Source organism: Dama dama, chromosome 19 (assembly GCF_033118175.1).
Source record: "Dama dama isolate Ldn47 chromosome 19, ASM3311817v1, whole genome shotgun sequence".
NCBI lineage: Eukaryota > Metazoa > Chordata > Mammalia > Artiodactyla > Cervidae > Dama > Dama dama.
In genome coordinates, this window is record NC_083699.1 from 77,649,705 (window position 1) to 77,662,226 (window position 12,522).

Here is a 12,522-nt window from a genome sequence, read left to right on the forward strand (position 1 = left end):
CCAGCAGCTAGGGCAGGACCCCCACACCCCTTCTGATCTCCACAGCTGGACACCAGGGCTCCAGACTTGAATGTCTGCACCTCCCTGACTGGCTCCCTGACCCCGCTCCCCTGCCACAGTGAACGCAGTGGAAGTTTTCTGATTGGAAATGGCCATTGCCTGCCTCCAACTTGCTGGCTCTCAGAGCAACCAGTTACACGAAGCAGTTTGGGGATTTTAGTTTTAGGATCCGTTCATCCCATACCTCATGCTTTCCTGAGTGTGTGTCTGTTTAACAGAAGAGAAGAGCATGGAGTGAGAGGCAGGGTTCCCACCTGAAGGACAGCCAGCCTCTGCTCAGGTCACATCCCCTGCAAAGGCTGGCCTTGTCCCCAGCTGTTGTGTGCACATGTAGCCATGTACCCGCATGTGCATACACACACATGCACACACACACACAAGGCTTGAGGTCCCTGGCCTCCATCCTCCTAGAGGTAGCCTTGCTCTTTCCCACCCAACCTCCCTGCCTCCCTTCTTTCCTCCAGCCTGTGTTTTCTGGCATCCACTCCACAACTGGTCCTGCTTTCAGAGCCAGGGATACACCCCAGTGTGGGGGGTCCCTGAGGGGGTCATGTAGGAGCTGGAGCTGCCTTTGACCCTCATGGACCCTTCCCCACTAGGGCCTCTGAATGCCCTAACAGCGAGTTCCCAGCTCGGCTATCCTCTAATTTTCCAATCCTGCTTTTTATCCAGAACTACTCTATTTCAGAAGAATCATGAGCATGGACAAATTTAAAGTTCTACTTCATACCTCAGTGAAGTTTTGAAAAGTTCGCCAGCAAGTAGGAGGATCACAATAATGATGAGCCCTTAAAAATGCATGAAGTCTCCCAGGTACAAGCCAAGAATGGTAACAGAATCTGCAGGCAGGACCTCTGGTATCCAGTTCACATTATTTATTTAGAGTTGTTCCTGGTTGCCGTTTGGGAGTGCAGATTCATTTACCAAGAGGGGTTTGTTTACGAGTTTTCATTACCACTGCAACATTAATATTAAACTGGAAAAGCGTTAGATCTGATTGGGTTTGGGTGTGGGCAGGCACACGCTCCCCTTTGTAAGGAGCTCTTTGATGCTGTAGTGTCCTTGCAAGTCTGTGTGGTTTTTAAGTGAAATTGCCAGAAGTCGAAGTAAGCATCCTTGGTTTCTTACTTTTGCATCAGTCTCCAGCTCCATCCAAGCACAGACATCAAACCTTGTTAGAGCTTGATGAAAGTTCCTTTTTATGTGTCCCCAGAGGAGACTGGAGCCCGCAGGGACCCTGCATCACTGTCATTCTGCATGATTTTTTTGTGAAAGTGTGCACATGTTCTCACACTTGCTGAGGAATAAAGAATTGTCCAGCAAGGAAAAGAAAGTTATTGGAACGTGCCTTGGAGTTCCAGGCTCCCCCAAATGCATTCATCTGTCCCTTTTTTATCCCTAAACTTCTAATTCAAAAGTGCTTGACCAGTTGTCACAGATGAGATAGTTCAGAGCATTAAAAAAAAAAAAAAAAAAAAAAACTCTTTTAAGATTCAAGGTTTTCATTAGAAACGATCAGACGCATTTTCTTTGTAGGCATGTATGCTAAGTTGCTTTAGTCGTGTCCGACTCTTTGCGACCCACTGGACTGTAGCCCACCAGGCTCCTCTGTTGATGAGATTCTCCAGGTAAGAAGACTGGAGTGAGTTGTCATGCTCTCCTCCAGGGGATCTTCCCAATCCAGGGACTGAACTCGCATCCCTTGTGTCTCCTGCATTGGCATGTGGGTTCTTTACCACTGTCACCACCTGGGAAGCCCCTCCCTTGTACAGGTAAGATTTAAAGCTCACAGGGGTCACAGAACTACTTGAGCAGATGCAGTATTTCAAGGCAGGATTTCAGCCCACTCTCACTCATACCTGCCCATGGCTCTGAGCTCCCACCTCTTCAGGGCAGGTCGACACAGACCTTCTGACTGCTGGTCCATCAAGGCCCATCCCTTACTTTTCTCCATGACAAACTGAGGCTGTAATTCCTTGTGGAGTAGGAGGGACCGAGGAGTACAATTCCTTATTCTGATTGAATCCAATGCTTTAAAAGTAAAATTAGGGCTTCCCAGGTGGCACAGCGGTAAAGAATCCACCTGCCAATGCAGACGATGCAGGAGAGGCAGGTTCGGTCCTGCGTTGGGAAGATCCCCTGGAGGAGGAAATGGCAACCCAGTACAGTATTCTTACCTGGAGAATTCCATAGACAGAGAAGCTGGCGAGCTACAGTCCATGGGGTCACAGAGTCAGACACAATTGAGCAACTGAGCACAAAATAAAACTGAAGTGAAATAAGGACCACTTGGAATTCAGAGCTCGGACCATCTAAGTTAGGGCTTCTCAACAGCAGCGCCATTAACATTTGGGGTTGGGTGGAGCTTTGTGGCTGGGACCAGCCTGGCCATGGCAGGATGCTGAGCATCTCTGGCCTTGGTCTAGAAGCCAGTAGCAGCTGCCTTACCAACCAAGACACCCCCCAAAGCTTCAGGCATTGCTGTGTGTGCCCTGGAGGGCAAAATGACCCTCAGCTGGGAACCACTGTTGTCGACTGTAGGCTTTCTTTTCCCAGGCTGTGTGTGGCAAGTGGCTAGAACCCTCATCACAGCCAGCTTCACAGAGAGCAAGTCCGTTACAGAGTTCCTGAGTTGCTGCATTCTCGTTCTGTGCCGGGAATGATTTTGCCATTTTCTTCCAAAGCTAAAGTGCGTTCAAACATCGCATGTGAGTCTGAACAGATAGAGAAGGTTCAGGAGGTTTTGCTTTCCTGATAGGCAGCTGCGGTGGGTGCAGGGGCGGGAGGATGATGTCCTGGTTTTCAGCTAAAAAGAGGCAAGTTTAACACAGCAGTTTTCACACAGTGGGGCCGAGCAGGGCTGAAGGCCCCAGGGATGGTGGATGACACTCTCTGAGCTCACGTCTGCTGATGGATGTTGGGATCACCAAGGGAGTCTGTGCTGGCGTGCAGCCCACGGCCAGGAGTTGTCCCGGCACCAGTGAGCAGAGTTAACCACCGAGAGAGAAATGGATGCCGACTTATTTAGTCTGCACTTTTGGGGATGTCAGTGGCACTGGCAGTCCCCAGAGGGCAGTGATGAGAGGATGAGAAATGGCCCGTTATGTCAAATAATAAGGCATAACTTGGAAATAATGGCTAAATCGCCTCTCATCCTTTAGGGCCTGAGTCAGTGCAGCGCCTGGGCTCCGGCGGCAGGGAGGGCAGGGGTGAAGGGTGCGGCTCAATGCCCAGGTATCGCAGAGGCCCCCAGGCAGGTGGACTGTTGAGGGTCAAGGGCTGGCCCACAGCTGCAGTCATAACCCAGACCCCTTTGCCACTGGCCTGTGACTCAGTGACCTTGACCTTTCTCTGTATGTAGCTCTGTGTCTCTCACAGTCACCTCTCCGGGTCCTATGTCTCCGTGATGTCCATCTGCTTCCCTCTGGCAGTGTTCCTCTGACCCCCCTCCTCCCTGCCTCTCTCCCTCTCTCTGCCCCCATCTCTCTGTCTCTCTCTCCCCATCTCTCTGCTTCTCTCTGTCTCTACCCCCACCCTGCCCTCCCCGTTCCCACCTCACCCCCGCCCTGCCCCATCCATCTCAGCACCACATTGACCAGGCTGGCCAGGCAGCTTGGTCTTTCTTCCCGCTCATCTCACCTCCTTCCCGACTCTTTCCCCCTCCACGACTCTGACACAAGGGCCATCATCCTCCTAAGGAGCAGAGCATGGGGCCTGATGGTCCAGGGAGCACAGACGTACAATTAGAACCCATGAAAGCCAGTGGGTGGAGACAGCCCTCAGGGCGAAGGCAGGACTCAGACCCCAGGGTCGTCTTTGGGTTCCCACTGGGTTTTGGGGAGTAGCTCACACGGATCAGGTGATTGGGAAGGTGCTAGAAGAGATGGAATTGCAGGCAGACAAGTGAGCAGAGCAGGGAGGGAAGGAAGAAGGAAGGTGGGCAGGGAGGGAGCTCTGGGGTCCCCAGGTCCTTCCCTCCAGCCTTCATGGGGCTCCCACTGGACTCTGCCCTTTTCTTCTATAGCTGCAATGTCACCTTTCAATATGCAGTGTCCACTCTGATATCCTCCCATCTCTGTCCTCTTGTCACACATGCACATGCACACACACACAGAGATACACATGCACATACAGACATACATGAATGCACACAGAAACACACAGACACACATACATGCACACAGACACACATACACAGACACTCTCTCTCTCTCTCTGTCTCTCTCTCTCCCCATCTCCTGGAAGCCGGTCAGCCTGGTTCCTGCTCTGCACTCAGCTACCTCCTAACCCCCTCCCACCTGCGCTCACTAGGCTCTACTCCCCACCCCCATGCCTTTTATTTTCTGGATGAAAGTTGCAACACATGCGTGCTAAGTCGCTTTAGTCTTGTCCAACCTATGGTCTTTGCAACCCCATGGTCTATAGCCCACTTGTAGGCTCCTCTGTCCATGGGCTTCCCCACCTGGGAAGCAACGAAAACCAAGCAAGAAAGAGGGAGTGAGAAAGTGGACAGGTGGCCAGAGGAGAACCAAGAGAGGAAGTTATAACCAAAGAAGTGAACATGAACCCCACGGCCCTGGTTTCCTGGAATCTCCCCCAACCCAGGCTGGGCAGCTGGGGTCTTTGGGTGCCCACTGGGTAGACCCTGCTTCCCCAGGGAGTAGGGGACCAGGGACAAGTGACTCTGGCTTGGCCTCAGCAGAGATAGAGGATGGATGACAGGACAGCCCACCAAAGGCACACCTTGGGGACAGTGGAAACCACAAGCATATTGACTGCTGTTACTGACCATTAAAGAGAAAGCACCTCCTGCCTTTGGTGGAAGGGGCAGAGCCTGTCCCACATGGCAGAAATGTTCAGAGAGGCATCCTGTGAGGCCCCCAGCCCATCCCAGCTGGGAAGACCCTCTGTGTTTGGGACCTGTGACCTCTGTAAAAATCACTGCAGGCTGAGTGGCTCAGAAGGACAGACATGTACTCTCTCACAGTTCTGGAGGCCAGAAGGCTGAGATCAAGGTGTCAGTGAGGTTGTACTCCCTCAGGAATTTCAGGGAATAATCTGTTCCTTGTCTCTTCTGCCTTTTGGAGGCTCCCAGTGTTCCTCTGCTCGTGGTCCCATCAGTCCAGCCTCTGCCTTCTCCCCTCTTTGTGCCTCAGATTCTCCTCTACTTTCTTTTTTTATAAGGACACATGTTTTTGGACTAGGGCTACCCAGGGGCTGCTAGTGGTAAAGAATCCACCTGCCAATGCAGGAGACCTAAGAGATGCAGGTTTGATCCCTGAGTCAGGAAGATCCCCTGGAGGAAGGCATGGCAACCCACTCCAGTATTCTTGCCTGGGAAATCCCATGGACAGAGGAGCCTTGTGGGCTACAGTCCAGGGAGCCACGGCTGAAGCAACTGAGCATGCGTGCACAGATAAGTGGTTGGATTTAGGGCCCACCTTAAATTCAGGTGATCTCATCTCAAGATCCTTTACTGAATTGCAACAAAATCCTTTCTCCAAATCGGGACACATTCCTGGACACTGAGAGTTGGCGTATGGACCTGTCTTTGGGGAGACACTAATCAACCCACACAAGACAGAAAGTAAGGTAAAAGAAGAGTTCTCGATTCATTCACCTGGCTGATTTCCAGCCCTGTAACTTCAGACTCTCTGGGAAGGGAGACATCTGACAATAAAACCTCCACCTGTATTATCTCATTAAACCCTCCTTCCAGCACTCTACAGTGGATTCAGCTCTTATTCCTGTTTTATGAATAAGGAAATTGAGCCCAGACTTAAGTCTATCAGGTTAAATGGCAGAGCGTCATCCGGGGCTTTCCAGGTGGCTCTAACGGTAAAGAATCTGCCAGCAATGCAGGAGACCGGGATTCCATCGCTGGCTGGTTGGTAGCTCTAGTGGTAAAGAACCCTTTTGCCAATGCAGGAGACATAAGAGAAGCAGATTCAATCTCTGGGTGGGGAAGATCCCCTGGAGAAGGAAATGGCAACCCCATCCAGTATTCTTGCCTGGAGAATCCCGCAGACAGAGGAGCCTACAGTCCCTACAGACAGAGTTGGACATGACTGAGCAACTGAGCACCGTGTCATCCAGACTTTCACCTTTAATCACCACCATTAGAAACATCATTTAGTTCCTCCCACGTGAAACAGGTGGATGGAGAGCCAGGGATTAAGGAAAGCAGCTGTGTAGGTGTCTAGATTGTCAGGACAGTTTCACATTCCACTTCTGTCTAAGTGCTTGGTTGTCCATGCATCTATAGACATCTGCAGAACCTAAGAGATGGATGGACGATTAGAGAATCCAGTTTCTTAATTGGTGCTTGGACTAGACCCTGGAGAAGGGAATGGCAACTCACTCCAATATTCTTGCCTGGGAAATCCCATGGTCAGAGGAGCTTGGCAAGCTACAGTCCAGGGGGTCACAAAAGAGTCGGACATGGCCTAATGAGTAAACACCAAACAACTGGGACTAGCACAAGGGGTGGGATTTTAATGGCCATAAAGCATCTTTAATAAACAGCACTCCCCACGATCACTCTGGTGCTTTCTTCCGCATCAGTGCATGAATTATTAAGAGAGCTCATTTGCAGCATTCACACAGTTGAAAGAGCTACTTTACGTGCTAATCAGAAAACACACACTGTCGAAAGGAGCTAATGAGAGCATCATACAACTTAATCAAGCTTTTGCCTGAAAAACTGGATCTTTCAGAGATATTGACTATTCAGAGATGCTTGGCAGGCCTGCAAGAAGCCAACACAGAAGCCCTTGTACATAAAGACGTGGTGCTGAGCTGTTTTCTTTATGAAGGATTTCCAATTCTCACCATTCTTTTCCAGCTACCTTGTTCACTCCATCTAAAGCGGGAACCCCTGCAGGCAGCGGGCAGGTAGCAAGGGCTTTGTCTTTTGATTTCAGACACATTCGTTCCACATAATCAAGCTCGTGAGCATCCCACAGTCCGGCTGGGACTAAGATGCTAATACTTTTTAGGGGTTTAATAAGCCTGTTCATTCAGTGGGGAGTTGCTGAGATGGAGACCCATTCCTGAATCTGTGACAACGCACTGCAAATATGCCAAGCACTAGAGATTCAGTTGGGTCACAGAAACAGCATAAGGCACTCTTGACCTACATTTTAAAAGAAACGTGGAGGTAAATGCCTTCCACAATTTCTCAGCGTTTGAACAAACTGTTTTAAAATAATATTAGTTATGTAAAAAGAGCCAGTTGAATCCAATGTGTTTATTGGATTCTTGGAATAAAGACAGATGATCACTTTCAGGAAATAGGGTATATTAAAATTTCAAAATTAGTTCATTAGAGTATGTTGATTCACATGTAAAAAAAAAACATTCTTCATGCTACAAAGGAATTGTTCCAGTTTATGTTTTTAACGACAGCTCCATTAATGCTTTCGTGATATTTGTTTACAAATAATTAGCCCACAATATAAAAGGTTGAATAATACATCCACAACCATAAAAGAAGACAGAGAATTTTCAATACCACCATCAAAAAAGGCACTAAGGACATATGGTTTTATTTTTTTCTTAATTAAGTAGTTTTATTTTTCAGGACTAAAGCTGATACACAGCTAGATATACCTTCAACATTAGGGTCTATAACAGTAAAATTCATGCCACCATTTTTTCTAAGTCAAAGTCCAGATACATCAAGTCACCAAAACCCATTTCACAAGAATGCCAAATTACATCATTTCTTTCTCTAAGAGTGTCGTGGACAATTTATTGTCAAGAATTTATTATTGGACTTTCCTTTGATCCAGTTCACTGTATGAAGCTAGCACTGAATTAAAAGTACCTTGACTTCAGTGAGCCAAAACCAAGGTGTCGCTAGGGCTGTTTTAGTGGAATACAGGCTAAAAACATTAATGAGATCATGTATCGTTACTCACTGTCACTTCATAAGATCCTGAAAAAGTCAATGGGAAAATGCTAAGTGGATTCCTGCTTCAAAAATACCAAATAACATGACAGTGTAATGCAAGGACTCAGAAATCAACTCAGTAAAATTTCCCAGAAATAAGGTCATCACATCCCTTACCCTGGGGGAAAAAATCTTAAGAAAAGCCAAAGCATTTTGAAAATCCTTATGCTCATTTATACTGTGCAAAATGAATTTTCCAGTAATTTTTCAGCCTGTCTTGCTTTTGTTTCTAGTTCTCCTAACCATTGAGCAGTCTCTCCCTGCTGTTTAAATGGTTTTTCTCTTTCAGTGAGTAAACCTCAATTTCAAAGATTCTGGGATTTACGTGTGCGGGTGTGTGGGCGGGGGCAGAGGCGGGTTGTGAATGTCTGCTCAGTCTTGTTTGACTCTTTGCAACTCTATGGACTAAAGCCCACCAGTCTCCTCTGGGGTTTAAGTCACTGTCTAATTGCACACAGCTTCACTTCTTTGTCGGAGAAGGAAATGGCAACCCACTCCAGTATTCTTGCCTGGAGAATCCCATGGATGGAGGAGCCTGGTGGGCTACAGTCCACGGGATCGCAAAGAGTCGGACACGACTGAGCGACTTAACTAACTCACTTCTTTGTCAGCACCACAACCAGCTCACGGCAGTCCTGCGGGACACAGGAGCCTCCAAAATCCTGAGGAAGGCATGGAAAACTGGGAATATTTTGAAGCAAAAGAAACAAGAATTGCCAATTATTTTAGATTCAGAAAGTTAAGGAATGACTTCTGCCTTAGATATGTTACTAAGATCTCCCCTGCGGTGTCCCCACCCACATCAAACTCAGCAAGTCTGAAACAAAACCCACAATCTTTTCCCACCAAAATGTGATTTTTCTCCTAGACAGTTCTTTGCAACGAATGAATGGTCCTGCTGTCTGCCCAGGTTTCCTAATCTTGACACCTGGAAGGGAGTCATCCCTGACTCTTCCTCCTTTTTCACCTGTCCCACCTGTGGTCATTTCCAGAGCCCTCTCCTTGAGCCTCTTCCACATTTCACAATTTCATTCACTCTCATTTCCCTTTGGTGCTCAGCCCACCATCATGGCTCCCTCACCTGTACATTCTCCCACCTGGTCTCTCGGCTCCAGGACTGCCTGCCCCCAGGCCATTTTCTAACCAGAGTTGCTCACCAGGTATGCCATGGAGGAGTTACAGGTGAGCCTCTCACCCCTAGTGTGGCCAGGGAAAGCCCATTGCACTCATCCCCGTGTGTTGCACAAATACCCCTTGTCTGTCTGCTTCTCAAAGTGAGAACAATTGGAAGCTCTAGGCTACACAATGAACACTGTTCCTAAACTGCCAGCAGATCAGATCCAGGCTTCAGTCCAGCTCAAACCTGGAGGATGTAGTTTGCAAAGCATGTATAGTGACTGGGCTGAAACCATGCTCTTGCATTTAGAAAACCTACAAGATGTATTAAAGACAAGAGGATGGGACCAAAAATGAATCAACAGATAGAAGTAGAATTAATTTCAAGTAGAATTAATCTGGAGAAGGAGGTGTCAATATCTGAGGTTTCAAGCATCAATTTCTGGTAAGATGAGGATGACATTTAAAACGATTGGGCACAAAGGAGAAAGTGGCCTTTGGAAATGAGTCTGGGAATAGGGGCTGGCCTTCATAAACTGGGTTTATAGACTGTGGCATTTAAAATTCATAATGGACAGTCATGTGGAAATATCTAACAAAGCATCTAAAATTCAAGTCTAGGGCTCAAGAGAGAGAGAGCAAAATGGAAATGATGGATATGAGAGCTATTCATAATGAGATTAGATGAAGGCTGAGCCCCAAAGAGAGGACTGAGCTCAGGCCACTGGAGAAACCCTGTACTTGAGGGTGGATGGAGGACAGGGTCAGGGAAAGGATTGACAAGTGTCAGTCGGAGGTCCAAGAAGAGCTCTGGGAGACCACAGTGACATGGAAGCTGAGAGTTCTGAGAACAGAAAGATCAACTGCATGAGATGTTGTAGGTTCTATAGAAGGAAGAGGAAGTGATAAGAGGTGCTAAAAAGAAACCATGGAACGTGACAATTAGAGGCACAGTCCAACTTTCAAAGAACAGTTGCTGTAGTTGATGGTGATGGTAGCTGTGCCAGTTCAGATTTTCCAAGAAGCAGATGCCAATGCAGATTAGATATGCAAGGGATTTCAGGAGGCATTCTTGCAAAGAATAAAGAGATAAAGAAGAAGCAGTGTTACCAAGCTCAGGTTCAGCTTCCCACTGCTCAAGAATCCAATGCTAAGAGACAGGTGTTGGCTGAAGAAAAGATAGCTTTATTGAGGAAGCTGGCAAACCTGGGGAGAAGGTGGACTCATGTCCCAAAGAACCAAATCCCCAAACCACAGGTTTTGCTCAGAGATTATACAGAAAAAAAGAGGAAGGGTCTACATGCTGAGGAGAGAGTTTTGGATGCATAATTAGCTTATGGACATTCTTCTGTAGGCGGTGGTGAGGTCCTAGGAAGTCAACATCATCAACCTTCTAGCTGGTCAGGGATTTATGTGCTTGTGGTCAGTGTACAATTAACCTCTTCTACCTGATGGGGGTTTCAAATCTGCAAAACCACTCAAAGGATATGGCTGAAAATATTATGTATAGCCCTTGAGGAAGAAGTAAAGGTCCTTTACTTTGGCTAAATTGTTATTATTTTGTCTTGCTTGACTGTTGTTCTTTGTTTCTGCATTTTGTTTCTCTGACTAAATTTATTCTTTGGAATTTGGGCAAGGCCATGGAAGCTAGTTTTTCTACAAATAAAAGGCAGGCAGAGGATATGGCCAGGGTCTGTTGCAGGAAGGCCTCGTAGGGTCCTGCTCAGTTACAGCAGAAGCAGGCAAAGAGAGTCCACAGACTAAGATGCAGGTGTGACACCTGTGCGAGGAGAAGGGGAATGAGGAAGTGGGCAGGGAGAGTCTCAGCTGCAGCCAGGCAATGGGGACGCCCTGAGCAAACCTCTCACTGGGAAACCCCAGATCGGCAGGATTAGTCATGAAGGGAACCTGTGGTCTCAGGCAGTGCTGGGAGCAGCCCAGAAGGTGACCTCAGTGTCTAGCGGGGGAGAAGTCGGATTCTGCAGTTGGATTCTCCCTGCAGCAGGTTCTCTTGAAGAGGGTTGTTTCCCTGGCACCATAGAAGCCCAAGTGAGTGGTCCTGAGAAGGAAGTAGAAACCCTGATACTCAGTCTAAGCTGTTCTCCTCTCTCTACATGGCACTGAGTGAAACAGAAAGACACAAGCATTTTAGCAGGCAGGCAACGCCCGGTAAGGAGGCCATGTGCTCTGGGATTTCCACCAAAAGCAATCATAGAAACCAGTAGCTAAATGACGGCCAAGGTCACATAATTCCATGGAGGTGCTGAGATGCCATCATTCTTTGCTCAGCAGCCCTGCCTCCCTCCCCAAGCCCCTCACTCTCCTGAGCACTGCCCACTGTATCCAGGGTTTGGTCTATCACTGTTTATACCCAGCGTGCACTACTGCCTTTAGCCTAAGTTTTTCTTTCAAAGTATCTTGAGATCTCTGTTTCTCTGGTGTAACTATGATTTTTATGGCTAAAGCCAGCTCTCCTTGTGTCTGGTGAGGGGTGGGGGGAGGTGAGGATGATGTCTTTGTAGGAATTCTGACCAAGAGTCTTGGGAAAGGCAACCGGAGGGTGTGGTGACAGTCACCTCTAAACCCTGAGTGGCCCATCACATATGCACAGGGTCACCAGGCATCTATAGACCAAGTTGAAGAGCCCACCTAATCCTCTGCATTTCCTTCCAGGTGACCTCATCCACTTGCCTCCATACCTTCGAATGGACTTCTTGTTGAACCGAAGTGGTCCAGGCACAAGCAGGGACCCGAGCTTAGGGCAGGCGTGCTTGGAGCCCCAGAAAAGTCGGACCCTGAAACGCCCCCCGGTCCTTGAGCCCATCCCCATGGAGGCAGCCTCCTCCACGGCCTCCACGAGGGAGGGACAGCAGTGGCAGCAGGGGGCTGTGGCCACATTACCTCAGCGCGAGGGGGCAGAGCTGGGACAGGCAGCCAAGATGAGCAGCTCCCAGGAATCGCTGCTGGACTCACGGGGCCATTTGAAAGGCAACAATCCCTACGCCAAATCCTACACCCTGGTATAACCAACGGCATGACTGGACAGCGGTTGTAAATACGGTTTAACAAAGTCAATCAAAGCTACCTTTTTTTTACGGAATTCCAATATTTATAATGAAAGAAAATTGCCAAAATATATTAAAAAAAAAGAGAGAGAGAAAATGCTGAAAAAAAAAAAACCACAGACAGTGCAAAGACTCTCCTGCTTTTTTTCTGTCTGAGTGTGAGATCCATCTGTCTGGGCATCTGATTTTTTGGGAAAGAAGTCCAGTTTTATGATCTTCACGGGCTATTGCATTTTTACTGATTTTCTACAAAGTGCATGGGGGACTCATTCAACCTTCTGACCGGAAGTTCTATCACACAAGATTAAAAAAAAAAAAAAAAAAAAA

The 12,522-nt window shown here is 47.9% G+C and overlaps 1 protein-coding gene across 1 annotated transcript in view; it reads left to right on the forward strand.

The window, feature by feature from the left end:
* DSCAM (DS cell adhesion molecule) overlaps positions 1-12,278 on the forward strand; it is a 664,082-nt gene extending 651,804 nt beyond the window's left edge. The window contains exon 33 of the mRNA XM_061168054.1: positions 11,804-12,278. Coding sequence (XP_061024037.1) covers positions 11,804-12,156 — 353 coding nt within the window. The 3' untranslated portion in view covers positions 12,157-12,278. The remainder of the gene's footprint in view (positions 1-11,803) is intronic.
* The last annotated feature ends 244 nt before the right edge of the window (positions 12,279-12,522 follow it).